Raw genomic sequence first — 21,744 nt, 5'->3', positions numbered from 1 at the left:
ATAGTTGGTACGTTTCTCTGGGGTTACTTCTACCCATATGCAGTACTTTGCATTTGTCAAGGTTAAACTTCAGTTGCCACTTCTTAGCCCATCTGCCCAAATTATCTAGATCCTGTTGCAGTAGCACACTGCCATTACTGTCATTAACAACCCTGCCAACCTTTTTATCATCTGCAAACTTCGACACTAAGCCTGATATACCTTCATCAATATCATTGATAAATATACAAAACAACAGTGGACCCAACACCGAACCCTGTGGGACTCCACTAATAACATTAGTCCAAGAAGACCAGCACCCAATGATTACAACCCTCTGTCTTCTCGCACTTAGCATTAGCATTAGCATTAGTAGAGGCATTTGATGCAAGAAAGCAAGCTTATGCAGCATCAGCCAAAAAAAAAAAGAAAAAAAAAAAAAACCCACTTCCACTTCACCCCTCTGTTCATTCAAAATACCTGTCCAGCTGAGCCTTAAACTTATTTAGGCTATCAACCTCCACTACAAGGGATGGAAGTCTGTTCCACCAACCAACCAATCGCTGGTTAAAGTCAAATTGCCGCACGTCTATCCTAGATCTGTCTTTCCTCAATTTGAATTTATGCCCTCTCAGGTGATTATTCTGAGCTAGAGGAAGAATCCCATCAGCACTGAGCATGCTCAAACCATTCAAGGCTTTATACACCTCTATCAGATCACCTCGCTGGTGCCTAGTCTCCAGACGCTGTAATTTGCAGAACTTAAGCCTTTCTTCGTAAGAGCACCCCTTTGTTCCATTCACTAATCTTGTTGCCCTTCTCTGTACTCGTTCCAGCAGCTCTACATCCTTCTTGAAATGAGGCCGCCAGACCTGTATACAGTACTCTAGGTGTGGCCTGACCATTGCCTTATACAAGGGAATAATCACCTCCTTATCCCTGCTGGAAAAATTCCTGTATATCATTGACAATACTCCATGAGCTACTCTTGCAGCCCGTCGGCACTGCTCAGAGAACTTCATATCTGCCTGCACAACCACCCCCAAGTCCCTTTCATTCTCTACCACTGTCAGTGTAGTACCACAGAGTTGATACGTTGCTCTGGGGTTGTTGTTTCCCATGTGTAGTACTTTACATTTGTCAATATTAAACTTCATTTGCCACCTCTCAGCCCATCTGCTCAACCTTTCCAGATCCTGTTGCAGCAGCATAGTGTCAGTAGTGTCCTTGACAACCCTGCCAACCTTTGTATCGTCTGCAAACTTGGACATTAAGCTTGATATTCCATCATCAATATCATTTATAAATACAGAAAACAATAATGGACCCAACACTGAGCCCTGAGGGACTCCACTAATAAAATTAGTCCACGATGAGCAGTGTCCATTGATTACCACTCTCTGTCTTCTCCCCCTCAACCACCCCTTTATCCATAGCAGCAATTTGCCTCCAATGTCACACTGCTCCAATTTGTGTAGCAGTCTTCCATGTGCAACAGTATCAAAAGCCTTTCCAAAATCCAAGTATATAATATCAAAGCTATTCCCTGCATCCAGTTCTTTTGTGACTGCATCATAGTATCCAATCAAGTTGGTCAGGCAAGACTTCCTCTTAACAAAACCATGCTGTGTCCGAGGTATAACTGAAGTCTTGTCTAAATGATCCTGCAGTGCTTCTTTAACCAGTGCCACCATTAATTTTCCTGGAACAGAAGTTAAGCTCACAGGTCTATAATTACTTGTGTCAGCCTTTGATCCTCCTTTGTGAATTGGGGTCACATTTGCACATTTCCAGTCTATGGGTACCTCCCCTGAGCCCAAGGAAGCTCTCATAATTATGGCTAAGGGTTTGCTTACTTCCTTTGCTGCCTCCTTTAATATAACTGGATAGATCCCATCCACCCCGGGTGCCTTTCTTGTGTTTATCTTCAACAGTTTCTCCTCCACTTTACTCCCAGTTATTTCAAGATTCTGTAGCTTACTGCTAGAGTTGAATACACCTCTGGCATTCCCCTCGCTGAATAACTCCTCATGTGTGAATGTCGATGCAAAATATTCATTTAGTTTGTTAGCTACCTGAGCAGGATCATCAACAGTTGACCCATCAATATCAAGTGGACCAATCTGATTCATCCCCTTCCTTCTAGAGTTTACATAAGTAAAGAACTCTTTGCTGTTTTTCTTTGCATCCCTTGCCAAGTATTTCTCGTAATCTGCCTTCGCCTGCCTAACCTCCTTTGTAACTTGGTTGCATATCAACTTGTATCTATCATAGGCTTCTGTGTCATGTGTTAATTTGTAAGTATCCCATGCATTTTTCTTCTCTGCCATATGCCTCATTAGTTCATCTGACATCCATTTTGGCCTAAACCTTGAACAATATTTCTTAGTTGGTATGTAAAGCCTAGTAGCTTCCAAGATAAGTTCTTTGAATGCTTCCCATTTTGAATTTGCTGTTGGTAACATCATCAGTTGGTCCCATTGTATAGAATTTAAATACTGTCTCAGTCCATTGTAGTCGTCTTTACGGAAGCAATAACCCTTCCCTTTACCCCTAATGGTAGTTACCTCTTTGAGCAAATCCCACTTCAGCACACTGTGATCACTGCCACCTAGTGGTTCATTTATCTGCAGATTCTTAATGCATGAAGAATCACTGCTGATAATCAAATCAAGAGTATTACTCCCTCTAGTTGCCTCCCGAACATGCTGATGTAGAAAATAATCATCCAATAAATCCACAAAAGCCCTGCTAGTGTGTGAGTGACCAGCCCCCAAATTCCAGTCAATATCTGGGAAATTAAAATCTCCCATTATAAGACTCTCTGATTTACTGGCCCACTCTATTTCCCTGTACAGTTTCTTATTATGGAACAAAGGATTGCTCTTACGAAGAAAGGCATAAGTTTTGCAGATTACAGTGTCTGGAGACTAGGCACCTGCGAGGTGATCTGATTGAGGTGTACAAAGCCTTGAATGGTTTGAACATGCTCAATGCTGATGGGATTCTCCCTCTTGCTCAAAATAATCACCTGAGAGGGCATAAATTCAAATTGAGGAAAGACAATTGTAAGATAGATGTGCGGAAGTTTGCCTTTAGCCAGCGGGTAAGTTGATTGGTGGAACAGACTTCCATCTTTTGTTGTGGAAGTTGATAGCCTAAATAAATTTAAGGCTGAGCTGGACAGGTATTTGGAAAGAATGGAGGGATAAAATGGGAGCGTTTTTTTTTTTTTTCTGGCTGATGCTGCATAAGCTTGCTTTCTTGCATCGTATGCCTCTACTAATGCTAATGCTAACTCGGCAACAATCCTAATGGCAGAAAGCACTGGTTCCACAAGAAGTAGCTATTGTTAGTGACTACTGTCAGTCAGAGAAACAGGAAATGAAATATATTGTGCAAAAAGGATAGCTGTAATAGAATCAGAGTACATATGCAGGGAGAAGAGCAGAAATTAAAGATGTAGAGCATGTCATCTTTTAAGGGAACATAAGGTGATATTGTACACAGTAATAATGATATTAAGAAATTGATATTAAATCTCATGATTTAACTGAACAGGTATAGGACCATGTTGAGAAAAGGCAGAGTTAGGATTAAATTTGTAAGTGTCTGAAATTTTTTCCACACAATGACAGGAGGGAGTACATGATCAGAGCTTGTCAATCAATTCAGCCAGAGATTGCAGAGGGCTTGTGGGGGAAAATTTTTTTTCAGCATGGTCTATGCTTGCTAACAGGAGAGACTAATTTTAAAGGGATTGGATATGCTTAAACAGAAGGGATGCAAGAATTTGCTAATGCTATCAAGGCCTGTTAGACGAGTCAGAAAATTGCTAGCTTGGGAAATACATAGATGAGAGATAGTTTAACAGGAGATGTATGCAGAGGTGAAATTGTTTTTTGCACTGCTTATATCGGGAGGACATACATACAGCAGCCAACAGCAAAATCAATGCGGGTTACCAGGAGCAAAATCAGATGCACATATTTCTTACAGTTAGACAAGTGTGGTTATGTGTACAAAACTGTTATTAAAAAAGGAACGTTACCATAAAACAATGAATGCTACAATTAGTGTAAGTTTTTAGAAAGCTGCAATATCACTACATGTATATGAAGGCACCCCAATATTCAAATAAAATGAACAATAAAATAAAAAAAAGAAAAACAAAGCAACATGCACCCCTACCAGCAATGCATGTGGGGGTGTATATCATGTTTTTCCTTTTATTTTATTTAAATATTGGGTGTCTACAGGGATCAATATTGCACCTTTCTAAGAATTTGCCCTAATTGTAGCATTTACTTGTTTCATGTAAAATAGTTTCTTTTTTTCTTTTCTTTTTTTTTTTATAATATTTGCAAATATACTTGTTTATATGCCCTTGGTTAAGAAGCACATGGAACCTAAGACAGACCAGTAGAACTGGGTGGCCAATGTAACATTGAGTCAGTTTAGTTTGGCATAAGTACTAGGAAAAAAAAAATGAGAATAGGAGTATGTTATAATAGAACAAATGATTGTGATGAGTATAACAAATCAGGATAAAGATAAACAGAGTAGGCGGAAAATCTGAATGTCATACAATGGGTGATTTTAACTTTCACGATACTCACTGCAACTTGTGGGTTGGTCACTTACAAAGTACTAGAACTTTTCCGTATTTATTAAATGACTGCTTATGTTACAGAGGCAACAAGAGAAAGCAATACTTTTGGCCTGACCATCAGCTATAACTCTTCAGGCAATAAGGATCTCCAGATAAAGAACCACTAGGTGGCAGTGATCATAATATATTAATGTGGGATTTACTCAGAGATATAAATCATCAAGGTAAAGGGAAGGGATTTTGCCTTTTGTAAAGGTGACTAAGATGGTCTTAAATTTTAAAATTTCCAAGTGTAAAATCTAAATTGGTAAGCATTCAGATAAATAATTGTAGCAGCTACTAAACTTTTTATACCAATTAAGAGATACTGTTCATGGTTTTACTTAAAAGGTTGTCAGATGAACTGATTAGCCTATTAGCACAGAAAAAAAATGTATATGATGATTATTAATTATCAGGGGATACACAAACATACAGCAAGTATAAATATGACTTCTTGCAATCTGCCTTAGACTGCTTAGGCAGGCTAAGACCTATTACAAGAAGTCTTTGGATAGAAATGCAAAGAAGAGATACAAGGAAACCTTTGCTTATGTTAACGTTAGAAGGAAGGAGATGAACAATAATTCACTAAATATGAATGGCATAACTAGTGAAAAAATTATACGAATGGATCCTGTTCAGATTGCTGACAAACTGAAGAAATATTTTGCATCCACATTCACACATGAAGTTTTTTTTTTTTTTTTTTTAGCAGCATTAGCAACTAAGGCCATATTGCTCTGGGGATATGTGGTGGTCATTCCCTGACCTTTCCATATCCTCCGTATTTGGTGGTCATGGGCTCGAACCCCGGTCTAATCAAGAAGTGTGTGCTATGCACTGCTGTTCCTGCCCACCTGGCTACGGAGGCGCCCACGCATGAAGTAATGTTAAGGGATGGGTATACCAGAGGTACCAACTTTAATGATTTTGCGATAACTAAGAGGAAAGTGGAAGATAAAATTGTTATTGTTATTTAGTTTTTAGGAGTATTAGCAACTAAGGCCATATTGCTCCGGGATATGCGGTGGTCAACCCTGACCTTTCCGCATCCTCCGTATTTGGTGGTGACGGGCTCGAACCCCGGTCTAATCAAGAAGCGTGTGCTACGCACTGCTGCTCCTTCCCACCTAGCTACGGAGGTGCCCTGGAAGATAAAATGTTGAGGCCAAAGATAAATACGGCAACTTGGTTAATGGAATTTACCCATTTATATTTAATAGAGGTAAGTAAACAATAATTAATAATCATTCCATAGGCATAATCATGAAAGCATATTTGGATTCAGGAGAGAACTCTATAGACTAGAAATGTGAAAATGTCTTCCCTATTCATAAAGGGTAAAGTGAAGAATTATAGATGTATAAGCTTGACTTCTGTTTCAGGGCAAATAATGGAGTGAATGGTTAAAAAATTAATGTAGGATTATCTTCAGAGGAATGTAGTTATAAGTAATTACAGCATGGATATGTTAAAGGGATATCTTGGATGACCAAGCTTATTAGCTACTATGATGCAGTAACAAAGGAGTTGGATGCTGTTGTTTGTTGTTTTTGGTTTTTAGGAGCATTAGCAACTAAGGCCATATTGCTCCGGGAAATGCGGTGGTCATTCCCTGACCTTTCCTCATCCTCCGTATTTGGTGGTGACGGGCTTGAACCCCGGTCTAATCAAGAAGCGTGTGCTACGTACTACTGCTCCTTCCCACCTAGCTACGGAGGCGGCAAAGAGTTGGATGCAAAAGATAATTTTGATAACTTAGATTCCAGTAAAGCTTTTAATACTTTTCTGCATGAAAAACTTGTAAAAATTGGAGCAGTAGAGTGGTTATCATTTTGGCATTGGGGACAAGTTACTACTATGGATAAAGGGATGGCTGAGTGGAAGAAGACCGAGTTTAGTTTTTTAGGTTTTTAATGGATGGTACTCTTCTTGGACTATAGTGAGGTCCTCAGAGTTCACTGTTGGGACCTTCATTCTCAATATTTTTAAAAATATTGATGCATAGCTGTTAACTTTGGCCTTTCAAAAAAACTGGAGATTAAGTATTTGTAAGAAGGAAAGCAGGAGGTGTTTTTTTTTTAACAGGAAGTTTTTTAAAGTACACACCACACTAGAAATTAAATTTCATTGACAAAATCAACAATTCATATTAAAATACAGCCATTAAATTGTTTACCAGTAAAGTATACTTTTAAGCTTTAACTATATAACTTTTTATCTCTGCAGACTTTTGCTTGGATTGTCCGTTAGACATGAGATGATTATGATTGTTTCAAGAAAGATACTGTAGCAGAATTTACATCTCCTTTTAAATGTTGCTGTCAAGAGCATTTTCAAATTGCATCAGAAAGAGATAATCTAGATTCAATTATTTTTTTTTTTTTCCCACCTAGTTGAATATTCTCTGACATTTAGCACTGTTATGAGGAATTATTAAAATGCCAAGGATGGCTAGGAATAACTTGTTATATTTCTTGCACACTTGTAAGTTTCCTGTTGAAGGACTACTGTACATCAATTCTTTTTTTTTTTTTTTTTTTTTTATTATAGTGTCTGGTAAGTCATTGGTTTCTGATAGGTTTTCACACTGAAATTGGCAAAACTGATCTGCAGAATATCTATTTCTTTACTTCCAACTATTACAACCATTGAATATATAGAAGATGTAATATTAAGAAGTATCAGAAGCTTTTTTTCTTTTTGTGAAATTGATTTGTTTTAATTTGATTCAAAAAACTTGTTCTCCAAATAGTATCACTGGATGATGAATTAGTTCTTGAAATGCAATTAGATTATATTTAATTTAAATAATATTTAACTTAATGCTTCCAACGGATTCTTAGATATCAAGTTGCACAACTGGACAATTTCTTAAATTCTGATCTCAAGTTCATTCTTCAATGGGGAGTTAAAAAAAAATAGTTTACTGGCAATCTCCCTAAAGCCTAGTTCTGTCTAATTTCTTGGAAAAGAAATGTCTTCCCATGCTCATCTTCAAAATACTCAGATTTATATACAGGATCATGATCTTTACTGGTATAACCTTGCTTTCTAAAAGTTCTTGGCATATGCATATCACAATATTACTTCCTCTGTATTATCAAAAAAAACTAGGGTTTTCTCTTTTTCTCCACGCTTTACTTTTCTTCTCACCAGTAACTAACTTAGTGTGTATTACAATTCCTCCCTATCACAGAACATTATTCCCACATCTTGACTGGTGTCCCCAAAATAATCTCAGGCTATACACAAAATAATGCAGTCAGGTTAACAAATGATTCCTCACTTATAAACATTGATGTGGTAGGGAGTTCAGTGAATTTGTAAGTGAGGGATCAGTTAGGTTAATAAGTGATTGTTCACTTACAAACTCACTTCACTCCCTACTACTTCAATGTTTAGTGTTCTGCTGAGTACCTTTTTCTACAGATATTTTCATGGGCAGCGTTCTTCTGAAATAGCCTTTATAATTCTATTTCTTTCCTCCAAACCACTTTATATACATTGTGTAATTTAAGTCCACATTAATTGGTCTACCATGACAGTATACCGGTTTTACCACTTGTTTGGATATTCCCAATATAAAATATATTGTGAATACCTTCACAATGAATTGCCACGGTATTGCACTACCTTGATAAGTAACACTTCACCTATGGAGAAGACTAATGTTACATATTCTTGGCTGATACCACCACCCAGACAGAACCATTTTGAAGATTACTGGCTTTGCATCGGTAGGTGGACAGATACCTACCCACTTTTAGATACCTACACAGTTGAAAGAGTAACAAACCAGTTATGAAGTATAACTCCACAATATGAGACATGCCTGATGGTGTGTGTGTGTGTGTGTGTGATTTAATCTAAAGGTATTTCTTGGCTAAATGCCTAAGAGTATGAAGGAATTTATTTATTCATCATGGGTAATGCACACACATCATTTCTACTACCAAGGTAGTTTTAATGCATTGTTTGATCATATCTCATATTGTGAATACCTTCACAATCAGTTGCCATGGTATTGCACCACCTTGAATAAGTAGGCACTTCACCTATGGAGAAGACTAATATTACTTATTCTGGACAGATACCACTACCCAGATGCACTTTTTTGAAGCTTATTGGCTTCTCATCGGTGGGTGGGCAGATACCCTGTTTTGCATTAGCGCTATTGCAAGTTAGAAGTATAACTAGTTATGAAGTATACCTCCACAATATGATGGTGTTTTCCTAAAGCTATTTCTTGGCTAAATGCCTAAGAGTATGAAGGAATTTATTTATGCATGGGTAATGCACACACATCATCAAACGATGCATTAAAACTACCTTGGTAGTAGAAATGATGTGTGAGCATTATCCATGCATAAATAAATTCCTTCATACTCTTAGGCATTTAGCCAAGAAATACCTTTAGATTAAACATGCACATCATTAGGCATCTCTCATATTGTGGAGTTATACTTCATAACTGGGTTGTTGCTCTTGCAAAACAGGATATGATGTTTTGCAAGAGTGACAACCCAGTTATGACCGATGAGAAGCCAATACGCTTCAAAATGGTGCTGTCTGGGTGGTGATATCCACCAAGATTAAGTAACATTAGTCTTCTCCATAGGTGAAGCATTACTTATTTGAGGTAATGCAATACCATGGCAACTTGCTGTGAAGGTATTCACAATATGAGATATAATCAAATGATGCATTAAAACTATATTGGTAGCAGAAATGATGTATGTGCATTACCCATGCATAAATAAATTCCTTCATACCTTGGGCATTTAGCCAAGAAATACCTTTATCCTTCCTTTTAGTGTTTTTTCTGAAAATTACAGCTTACAAGAATTCAACTTCGATTTCAACAAGTACTTGCTATCCTCTTAACTTTTAACAAACACATTGCACCAGTGTACTATATGTTTAAATAATTTTCATGTATAGAGTGAAAACCATTAAAATAAAATTGGCATTTATTGCTTTAAAATTTTTAATGAAAGAGGAAGAGCACTGATAAAGGGAATGAATCAAGTAGAAATTAATTCAGGTAGAAATATAAAAGAAGTAAAAAAATTGGTGAATTAATTCTATAAATAATTAATCTCATCTTTATGATTAAAAAGGAAATAATGCCCACTTCAACATTTAAAGATATTTCAGATTCTCATTACCTTCCTCAGGTGGCATTATTTTATCAATAATCTTTTTAGCTTGCAAAGGCCATAACTTTCTGATTGTTTCTTTAAGTTCTCTGTCAGCAAGATCCATTTCATCAGCTTGAAAAACATATTAAAATATATTGTGAATAAATATAAATAGTTTGTATGCAGCATATGCCACTGAAAAATTATCTATAAATAATTTGATATTGAAAGATACAATCACAAACCAAAACTACAAAAGAAATTGAAGTATATGATTTATTTGATTAAATTAACATATGCAGTGATATTAAGCTGGTTTTAGAATCTTTTAAAGCACTAATGTTCATAGCATAACAAACTTTAACTATGAGTTGCCTGTATTGCACTACTTTTAAACAAATGGCATTGTCAAAAGGTTAATCTGCCATTGATTTAAAAGATGAAGTACCTGCACACCAGCCTATTTTAATTCTGAGATGTATAAGTTCACAATCCCAAAGTTTCTGATATCGATATGGCTGTTCGAAATAGAATATATCAAATTGTTTCAAACTAGCATACCTGCCAGGTCAGTAAGTTCAGCCCAGTCTTGAACAACTAACACAATTCACAGAGAGCCAGCTTGAGAAAGTTTACAGAAAGAACTGCTTAGATTTGTCTCCATCCCTGAGCTCTATACCTCTTCCCCACTTCAGGTCAACTACAGAGTAAGCTATCATCTAAGTGGATGAGGAATCAACATTCTATGGCAGACTCCCCACACAGGATAATTAACCAATGACCCAATTTATACAATAAAACTCCCATCTCAAGTAATCTAAGCGATTACACTCTACATCTAAATTAAAATCTAATCAATGGTCTTACCTAACCTGGCAAATATTTTGCCAGGCTCGCATCACATCCTGTGAGATCATAGCATATTAGTATCCATGAAAAAATGCGAAGCAAATCTGCTGACAAAAAAAAAATAATAAAGTAAACCCTCAATTTTGCAGACCCCGATAAATCAACTTCAGATTTAATGCAAGAAAAAAGCTTCACTGGAAGAACAATATATCCTGATTATGTGCTCATGAGGGAAAACTGAGATCTCACTATCATATTGTTAAGTGCTTATCTGTGCACTTTTTTTTTATTATAATCTTGCTTAAAGTGTATCATCATGGCCCTATGAAAACTGTGAAAAGAAAAAGAATCTGAGTACACATAAATTAAAGCTGTTGGAGAAATTAGATTTTGATGAGACTGTTTCCTGCATCCCTGAGGAATATGGTGTGAAAAAAATAAACTCAGATGTTGTAAAAGGCAAGGCTAAGCTTGAGGAGTCACACTCTGAAGATCCAGCAGCATATTTGGCTTCTTAGTTTCAATTCTAAATAAAGCCTTTCCAGACAACTATACAGTCATGGTAAATTATCTTCTGCTAACTATGTTCCTGTGTATCAACCAATAAAGTTAAGGTAAATAAAAGCTTGTTTTTTATGGTTTAATTTTATTTTATGTTTCTAATTCATACATGCATATAGAGTAGCTGTTTAAATTTTCAATTATGTGGGGTATAAAGGCTTCAAAAAAAAAAAAAACCTTTCAATTTAACACATTATTTCATAACACATTAGTTCATAAAATCAAGGGTTTACTATAATAAAATAAAATGCAGCCCAAGATTTATACTTTATCTGCTTCTTCCAAATATTTATCTAATCTTTCTTAAAACTTACATAATACCTTACAATGCTAGGCGGTAACTTGTTCCAGTACTTGATTACTCTTTGGCTACAAATAAATTTGCTATAACTTTATAGCAATACAAATGTGTTTTAATAATGTGACTTCATCACATAGTACCTAGAATAATCTAAAAGAGCATAGGTTGTACTGCTGTTAAATAAGTGGAATTACTGTAGAATCATTCTTTTTGATCTCTTAGTTTTGTGTTATTTTTAAATTAGAGTTAGATTAAATCATGCCTCAGACTAGAGTAGCAAAGCTGAAGGCTCATTGTGGCAGGAATGCTTTGGTACAAAGTAAAAATTCCAAAAGTAGCTCTCCTATGAATCACGATTATGTCATGTACGTTACTTGTGCTCTTTTTTGTGAAGCTACCTCTAGCAGGACATGATAAAACCATATGGGGTGCCTTTGTGTGTGTGTGTGTGTGTGCGCGTGTGTTCATTGCAAAGAGCATTAGCATTAGCATTAGTAGAGGCATTTGATGCAAGAAAGCAAGCTTATGCAGCATCAGCCAAAAAAAAAAAAAAAAAAACCCCACTTCCACTTCACCCCTCTGTTCGTTCAAAATACCTGTCCAGCTGAGCCTTAAACTTATTTAGGCTATCAACCTCCACCACAAGGGATGGAAGTCTGTTCCACCAACCAACCACCCGCTGGCTAAAGGCAAATTTCCGCACGTCTATCCTACATCTGTCTTTCCTCAATTTGAATTTATGCCCTCTCAGGTGATTTTTCTGAGCTAGAGGAAGAATCCCATCAGCATTGAGCATGCTTAAACCATTCAAGGCTTTATACACCTCTATCAGATCACCTCGCTGGTGCCTAGTCTCCAGACACTGTAATTTGCAAAACTTAAGCCTTTCTTCGTAAGAGCACCCCTTTGTTCCATTCACTAATCTTGTTGCCCTTCTCTGTACTCGTTCCAGCAGCTCTACATCCTTCTTGAAATGAGGCCTCCAGACCTGTATACAGTACTCTAGGTGTGGCCTGACCATTGCCTTATACAATGGAATAATCACCTCCTTATTCCTGCTGGAAAAATTCCTGTATATCATTGACAATACTCCATGAGCTACTCTTGCAGCCGGTCTGCACTGCTCAGAGAACTTCATATCTGCCTGCACAACCACCCCCAAGTCCCTTTCATTCTCTACCACTGTCAGTGTAGTACCACAGAGTTGATACGTTGCTCTGGGGTTGCTGTCTCCCATGTGTAGTACTTTACATTTGTCAATGTTAAACTTCATTTGCCACCTCTCAGCCCATCTGCTCAACCTTTCCAGATCCTGTTGCAGCAGCATAGTGTCAGTAGTGTCCTTGACAACCCTGCCAACCTTTGTATCGTCTGCAAACTTGGACATTAAGCTTGATATACCATCATCAATATCATTTATAAATACAGAAAACAATAATGGACCCAACACTGAGCCCTGAGGGACTCCACTAATAACATTAGTCCACGATGAGCAGTGTCCATTGATTACCACTCTCTGTCTTCTCCCCCTCAACCACCCCTTTATCCATAGCAGCAATTTGCCTCCAATGTCACACTGCTCCAATTTGTGTAGCAGTCTTCCATGTGCAACAGTATCAAAAGCTTTCTAAGATCCAAGTATATAATATCAAAGTTATTCCCTGCATCCAGTTCTTTTGTGACTGCATCATAGTATCCAATCAAGTTGGTCAGGCAAGACTTCCTCTTAACAAAACCATGCTGTGTCCGAGGTATAACTGAAGTCTTGTCTAAATGATCCTGCAGTGCTTCTTTAACCGGTGCCTCCATTAATTTTCCTGGAACAGAAGTTAAGCTCACAGGTCTATAATTACTTGTGTCAGCCTTTGATCCTCCTTTGTGAATTTGGGTCACATTTGCACATTTCCAGTCTATGGGTACCTCCCCTGAGTCCAAGGAAGCTCTCATAATTATGGCTAAGGGTTTGCTTACTTCCTTTGCTGCCTCCTTTAATATAACTGGATAGATCCCATCCACCCCGGGTGCCTTTCTTGTGTTTATCTTCAACAGTTTCTCCTCCACTTTACTCCCAGTTATTTCAAGATTCTGTAGCTTACTGCTAGAGTTGAATACACCTCTGGCATTCCCCTCGCTGAATAACTCCTCATGTGTGAATGTTGATGCAAAATATTCATTTAGTTTGTTAGCTACCTGAGCAGGATCATCAACAGTTGACCCATCAATATCAAGTGGACCAATCTGATTCATCCCCTTCCTTCTAGAGTTTACATAAGTAAAGAACTCTTTGCTGTTTTTCTTTGCATCCCTTGCCAAGGATTTCTCGTAATCTGCCTTCGCCTGCCTAATCTCCTTTGTAACTTGGTTGCATATCAACTTGTATCTATCATAGGCTTCTGTGTCATGTGTTAATTTGTAAGTATCCCATGCATTTTCTTCTCTGCCATATGCCTCATTAGTTCATCTGACATCCATTTTGGCCTAAACCTTGAACAATATTTCTTAGTTGGTATGTAAAGCCTAGTAGCTTCCAAGATAAGTTCTTTGAATGCTTCCCATTTTGAATTTGCTGTTGGTAACATCATCAGTTGGTCCCACTGTATAGAATTTAAATACTGTCTCAGTCCATCGTAGTCGCCTTTACGGAAGCAATAACCCTTCCCTTTACCCCTAATGGTAGTTACCTCTTTGAGTAAATCCCACTTCAACACACTGTGATCACTGCCACCCAGTGGTTCATTTATCTGCAGATTCTTAATGCGTGAAGAATCACTGCTGATAATCAAATCAAGAGTATTACTCCCTCTAGTTGCCTCCCGAACATGCTGATGTAGAAAACAATCATCCAATAAATCCACAAAAGCCCTGCTAGCGTGTGAGTAACCAGTCCCCAAATTCCAGTCACTATCTGGGAAATTAAAATTTCCCATTATAAGACTCTCTGATTTACTGGCCCACTCTATTTCCCTGTACAGTTCCTTATTATACTCATCAGAGTCATTAGGCCTATAGCACACTCCTACTCTCAATTTTGATCTCCCAATGTTTGTGTCACACCAAACTGACTCAACACTGCACTGTCCAGTGATGTCGACTGGCTTCACTTCCTTGGTTTTTATGTGTTTCTTAACTAATAGCATAACCCCTCCCCCCTTCCTATATTGCCTATCCTTTCTGTAGAAGTTGTACTCCCCAAATTGCAGTTCTGCATCCCTTATATCTATGTGACACCACGTCTCTGATATCCCAACAATATCTGCCTTTGATGTTTTGAGCAATACCTCAAATTCATCAAATTTATTTACTAAACTCCTAGCATTGGTGTACACGCAAGTATACCTGCACCTGTTTCTATTCTTAGCTACCCTAACACAACCCATGTGTTTACTTGTACCGCAATGGCTCCCAGCAGTCTCTGAAATACCATGCATCTTGTTTTTCAGGCTTCTGCTCATTCTAATAGAAGCAGTGCAAGAATCTCTTTCACCTCTGCCAGTGGCTACTGTCAATCTATTGGTCTTTGTCCCCCCCAAGCTAGCAGTTTTCCGACCCACCTAACACTGCCTTGATAGCATCAGCAAATATTCTTGCACCCTTTCTATTTAAGCATGAAGAGGTTAAGCACAAAATCAGCATTCTGATGGGATTATATGAGAACTTTAAGAATAGAGTTGATGCCCTTGAAGGATTAAAAGAGAGAGACCTATCAAGCACTCAGCTGCCCAGCCCAATACTTGAAAACATGCTGTTTAGAGAACACAGACTTCTTCCACTGCAGAGATAGTTGGTCCCACAGGAAGTAGCTACAATTGGTGACTCGATTGTCAGGGACATGGGAAATATACTGTGTAAGAAAAGGACAGGTGGAATAGGACTGGGGTATGTCTGCCATGGACTAAATTAGATGATGTACAGAATCCATCATCTTTTAAGGGCACAAAAGGTTATACTGTTATATATGTTGAAGCTTATGATATTAAGAGTAGAAGAAGTGAGGATTTAATTAACAAGTACAGAGCAATGTTAAAAAAAAGTTGCAAGTTAGGATTGATATTGAGAATGTCTGCAATCCTGCCTGGACACGATAGTTTGGGCAGGGAGTACATGATGAGAGCCTTATTCAATGCTTCTATTAGAACATACAGCAGTCTGGAAAGCAAGATGTTGAGGATTTCAAGACTTGCCAGGGGTACTCGTGAAATAAGCAAATACATAGGTTGTATTGGGATTACTAAGAATAAAAACAGTTGCGGGTATGTTTGTCTTTACACTAATTCTAGGAGCACAGTAAATAAATTTAATGAATTTGGAGTACTGATCAATTTATCAAATGCAGACATGTGGGGATATTAGAGACATGGTGTCACTCAGATATAAAGAATTCCCTGACCTTTCCGCAGTCTCCATATTTGGTGGTCATGGGCTCGAATCCTGGTCTAATCAAGAAGCGTGTGCTACGCACTGCTGCTCCTGCCCACCTGCCTATGGAGGTGCCGTCAGAATATGGGGAATACAATGTGTACGGAAAGGACAGACAGGTGAGGAAGGGGGGTTTATGCTCTTAGTTAAGAAGCAGCACTTATTTTATGCTCTTAGTTAAAATGCATCCAGTGGACATGGGTAGCCTGTTCAATGTTGAGTCAGTTTGGTGTGACATAAGCACTGAGAAAAACAAAAATGAGGGTAGGGGTGTGTGCTAAAGTCCTAATGACTGTTATGAGTATAATGAACAACATATAGAATGAGCCAAAAAATCCAGTAAGTCTTATAATGTGGATGTTAATTAACTTTCCAGATATTGACTGAATCTTGTGGATTGGTCACACACACACTAGTAAGACTTCTGTGAATTTACTGGATTGTTTCCTACACCACAGTGTTAGAGAGGCAACAAAAGAATACAACATGGTTGATTTGATTATCAGCAGTGACCCTTCATGCATTAAGACTTTATAGATAAAAGAGCCATTAGATGGCAGTGATCACAATGTATTGATGGAAGATTTATTTAAAGATGTAACTACTGTCAGAGGCAAGGGAAAGGGCATTTGCTTTTGTAAAGAAGATTTTCGTAAAGCGGTCTAAAACAGTTTTTGATGAATTTTCAAACAGAAAATTCTAAATGGGAAGCATTCAGGGATGTTATCATAGAAGCTATTAGGCATTTTATACCAACTAAGGATACAGTTCAAGGCACACACCTAAACGGAGGTGATATGAGCTGACAAGGCTTGTGGCAGTGAAGAAAAATGCATGTGATGCATATAAATTATCAGGTGATACAAATGCCTACTGGAAAGATATAAACCAGTCAAGTCACAGAGGAGGTTGGGCAAGGTGAGAAAAATTAAGACAAGACTCTGGCAAAGAATGCAAACAAAAGCAGCAAAGATTTCTTTGCTTATATAAACAGTAGAAGAAAGAGGTTGAAATCATATTGGTCCACCAGATAAGAATGGATTAACTGCTGATGAGCTCAGGTTTCTGACAAATTGAATTAGTATTTTGTATCTACATTCACACATGAGGAATTTTCTAGTACAGGTAACCCTCGTATAACAAGGTTATTAGGTTCCTGTAAAATGTTGTGTTGTGCAAAACCGTGTTATACAGACCTAAGAAAAAGTACAAAAAGGGGGGTTACATTCCAAAATCTAACAAAGATACACTATTTCGTTAACAAAATTGTTGTTGTTATTTGGTTTTTAGGAGCATTAGCAACTAAGGCCATATTTCTCCGGGAATATGCGGTGGTCATTCCCTTGACCTTTCCGCATCCTCTGTATTTGGTGGTGACAGGCTCGAACCCCGGCCTAATCAAGAAGCATGTGCCACGCACCTGCTCCTTCCCACCTGGCTACGGCGATGCTGTTAACAAATTGTTAACAAAACTAACAAAAATACACCATTCTAGATTTCATGTATCTTTCGCTCTCTTTAAAAAATCAGTAATCTGGGTTTGTTTACTTTTGCTTGATAAATCTTTGTGAATTTCATTGTATGGAACTAAGCATTTTTGAAGCTCCCTTTTGAACTTTGGGCTCCTTTCATTCAAGAATCTGCATTCAAAAAATAAGATTCTAATTGCTCAGCTAACTTTATGCCTTCTCCTATGCTTTTTGGTGCAAAATTTGGAAGTTTAGACTTTTCATCTGCGATATCATCATCTGAATTGATTTGATTTTACCTCCAATTTCATTTGTACTAAATCTGCTATGCTGACTGCTTTTAATGCCAGTAATTCTTGAATGCTTCAGTAATCATATTTTTTAAAAATTTTTAGGAGCATCGGTGATTAAAGCCATGTTACTCTGCGTATATTGTCTATAAATTGCGTGTGTCCTGAGGTCGATTTTCTGTTTTGCTGGACAAAAAACCTGAGTTTCTGGGGAAAAAAACCATGATACCCTCACCCAAGCCTGACTAATTCAGCCACACTGTGACAAAGACCCATAAAAATTCTTCCCCTCATCGATGGGATTCAAACTCGGGTCTTTTCCAGCCGGTGTGGGGAGGAGGCCGATTCTATCAACTGTGTTATCCACGAGGGCTTCAGTAGTCACATCATCAAACTTTCCCTTCCTACCGATGTAGCAAGTTCTACTATCGCACCAATTCCATTTTCTGCCCATTCGATCATACTTCCTGAATGAACTGACTCTGGCCACTCATTTAACGTTGACAGTTTTACTTCTTTCAGTGATAAAGCTATGATTCTGATACAGTCCACAATTGAGAAATGTTTCCATGCCTCCATTACTTCAATAGATTTGGAATCAATTTTTTTCCAAAATCCATTGTAACGATTTTCTGATGGAATGAGTTTTAAAGGTGGATATAATGCCTTGATCTAATGGCTGAATGAAAGAAGTTGTATTAACCCAGTACAACTGTGGCGGTAGGAATATAACTTCAATGTTTGGATGACTTAAATCTTTTGGATGGCCTGGTGTGCTTTCCAATAGTAATAAAACTTTGAAATCTAAAATTTTCCACAAGTTCAACAAGTACAAGTTCAATAGCACAGAACAAAATAAAATATAGTGATTTCTCAATAATTTTTTTTGACTAGAAAGTCAATAGCAGGGATTCAAAAAGAGTGGAAATGTTGAAAAATGACATCCAATGTAATAGCAGGGTTTTCCCCTACACAAAATCTCAAAAATACCCTGTTATGCAAGTTTACCAAAATTCTCTAATCGTGTAAGAGCAAAACCATGTTATATAAGTACCATGTTGTGTGAGGATTGCCGCAATTTATCAATTGTGTTAGAGCGAAACTGTATTGTAGAAGTACTGTGTTATATGGAGGTTGCTTGTAATGGAAATACCATAAGTGAGTCAATTCTGTCAGAGACCTGAAAAGTTTTGTGATAATTGAGAGGGAAGTGGAAGAAAAATTGTTGAAGCTAAAAGTAAAAAAAGGTACCTGGTATAGATGAGATCTATACAGCTATATTAAAGAAGGCAGCAGGAGAGGCAGGCAAACCTTTAGTCATGATTATGAGAGCATCCCTGGAATCAGAAAGAGTTCACTATGGACTGGAGATGTAACCCCAATTCTCAAAAGGGAATCAAAGGGACTAATATTATTAGCAGAGTCCCCCAGGCTTCATTGCTAGGGTTATTATCATTTTCTGTATTTATTAATGATATTAATGAAGGCATATGGCTTCATAAATATCATTATATGAAGGCTAGTTATTGACAATAATCAGGGTAAGCTACTGCAACCTGAAGTTTACACATGCAAGGTAGCAGCAATTTTAGATTAACATACCAGCTGTGTGGTACTGCGCTCAGGGTAGTGGAGAAAGAAAAAATACATGGGGAGTAATTGTGCAGTCAGATATGAAGTTCTCAGAGCAGTGAACACAGGCTACCAAGACAGCTCGTGGGGTTTTGTCAGTGATATACGGGAATTTTGCCAGCAGGGATAAGGAGGTAATAATCCCATTGTGTAAGGCAATGGTTAGGGTCACATTTCAAGTACTGCATACAGGTGGTTTGGTAGCCTCATTTCGGAAAGGACATGGATCTTTTGGAATGTGTGCAGAGAAGAGCAAAAATAGTGGTAAGGGTGATCAAAAGAAAAAGGGTGATCTTACCAGGAAATGCTTGTTTTGCAAGTTGCAGCATCTTGAGACTAGACACCTGTGATTAGATCTAATTGAGGTGTTTAAGGCCTTTAATGGTTAAGTAAGTTCAATGCTGATGGAATCCTTCTTCATACTCAGACTGCACATATGAGGGGACATAAATTTAAATTGAGGAAAGATGTTTGCTGGTCAGATGTGCAGAAATTTGCATTCAGTCAGAGGGTGGTTGATTGTAGGAACAAACTTCCATCTGGTGGTGTAGAGGTGGGTAGTTTGGAATAAATTCATTTTTCTAATGCCAAACAACACGAGGTTGAATAGCCATGAGATAAACGCTCCATTTGAGAAGAGACAATCACCAAGTTGTGAACTGAGGTGCCTAAAGGACCACTCACTTCGACCATGTATGTAGAAGGGCTGTTTGTGAGAAAAAAGATCAAGCGTGTTGGCTGTATGGTTAGGATTGTCTCGTATTCTTGTAGGTAAATGAACAATCTGTGCAAGGTCATTAGTAATTGCGAAAGCCTCAGCATCTCGACCAGCTGGGTCAGTGTGACTAGAAAATGGAAGCCAGCTGGAGTTGTGAACGTTAAAATCACCAAGGAAAATTACCTCACTGTTAGGAAAGTTGGACTTGAGAAAGTCAAGTTGCAAAGAGAGGAAGTCAAAGAGCTCCAAGTGATTAGTGGAGTTGGGAGTATGATAGAAACAACAGATGAATTTGACAGAATGAGGTAGAGAGATTTTAAGCCAGAGAAAGTTGAAAAGAGGATATTCGAAATTACCAAGTGTCTGACAGGGAATATCGGAACGGACATGTGCACAAGTACCACCTTTGAGACAAAAGAAATCATACAGCAAATAATTTGGGCAACTGAGATGAGCAGTGGTTAATCAACCAATAACTGAGATTCTGTCAGAAAAAATACATGGGGTTTGGCAGACTGCAAGTGGAAATGGACATCATTGAGATTAGAACTGAGAACATGTATATTTGTGAAATGGACTAGAAATGTATGGGCGGTTTAGATCTTTTTGCAGATAAGCTTACTCTATTATTTTGATAATTCATGGTTTATTCAATAGTAACAAAAGTGGAAGTGACATGCTGTATGAAGTAATGAAATTTTTGGATATGATGTACACATGGTTATGTTAGGAACATTAGCAACTAAGGACATATTGCTCCGGGGATATGCGGTGGTCATTCCCTGACCTTTCTGCATCCTCCATATTTGGTGACTCACGGGCTCGAACCCCGGTCTAATCAAGAAGCGTGTGCTACGCACTGCTGCTCCTGCCCACCTGGCTACGAAGGTGGCGCGTACATACACATGATAAGAATATACCCAGATCCTTGACATAATGTGGCCTTGACAATGCTGCCCACATGTACACTATTCGGACTCCCTCCAGTCACTATTTGGCATAGTAGAGGTAGCAAGATTATACACTAGCTGATCCGGAAGCCTCGTAGAGAGTTACCAATAGATTCGGTCCAGTGTACTAGTTAGTGTCTGGCCTGCGAACACAGCAGTACTCTCAAAATGTAAGGAAGTTTGGATATTCCCATGCTCCACCACTTCAAGCCTCCACTAAGCAAAGTTGTGGTATTGCAAGTCATCTACCACCTAGTATTGCCTGGTAACACAGAGGGACAGCATTCCTCTATGTGGTGTGGGTGCCACACCTCAACCCCTGCTTACATTGGTTCATACCTGGGTGGTCACCCACAGTGTGCTTTCTCATGGGGGTTATACACAGTATTACTAAGAATTCAACCATCGTGAAGAGGTGCGAGCATAGGATTTGGCTGTCACAGAACGACCGGACTTCGTCGAAATGGGTTCCACTTGACTTGAGTGTCACCCGAATATCAGTTTCATCAGTATTTTAGACTCCCAAGTACAGCAAGTACAGCTTGTCTGACATATCTGAGAGAATTTCTGCGACAACTTCAAAGACCACCTCAATCAGATCACTTCGCAGGTGCCTTTTCTCCTTAAGCTGCAATTTGCAGAACTTAAGCTATCTTGGTAACATCAACCGGTTGTTGCACTCACTGTTCTCATTGCTCTTCAATGTACTCATTTTAATAGCTCAACATCTTTCCTAAAATGCGCCCTCCAGACCTGTATGCAGTACCCAAGGTGTAGCCTG

The 21,744-nt window shown here is 38.2% G+C and overlaps 1 protein-coding gene across 1 annotated transcript in view; it reads right to left on the bottom strand.

The window, feature by feature from the left end:
• The window catches only part of LOC150087800 (voltage-dependent calcium channel type A subunit alpha-1-like), a 1,442,149-nt gene that overhangs the window by 327,387 nt on the left and 1,093,018 nt on the right, over positions 1–21,744 (bottom strand). The window contains exon 34 of the mRNA XM_090369204.1: positions 9,805–9,909. Coding sequence (XP_090225330.1) covers positions 9,805–9,909 — 105 coding nt within the window. The remainder of the gene's footprint in view (positions 1–9,804; positions 9,910–21,744) is intronic.

Source organism: Mastigoproctus giganteus, chromosome 3 (assembly GCF_048544385.1).
Source record: "Mastigoproctus giganteus isolate SK-2022 chromosome 3, ASM4854438v1, whole genome shotgun sequence".
Lineage (NCBI taxonomy): Eukaryota > Metazoa > Arthropoda > Arachnida > Uropygi > Thelyphonidae > Mastigoproctus > Mastigoproctus giganteus.
The sequence above is the reverse complement of the archived record's forward strand: the minus strand, read 5'-3'. Positions and strand labels throughout refer to the sequence as shown.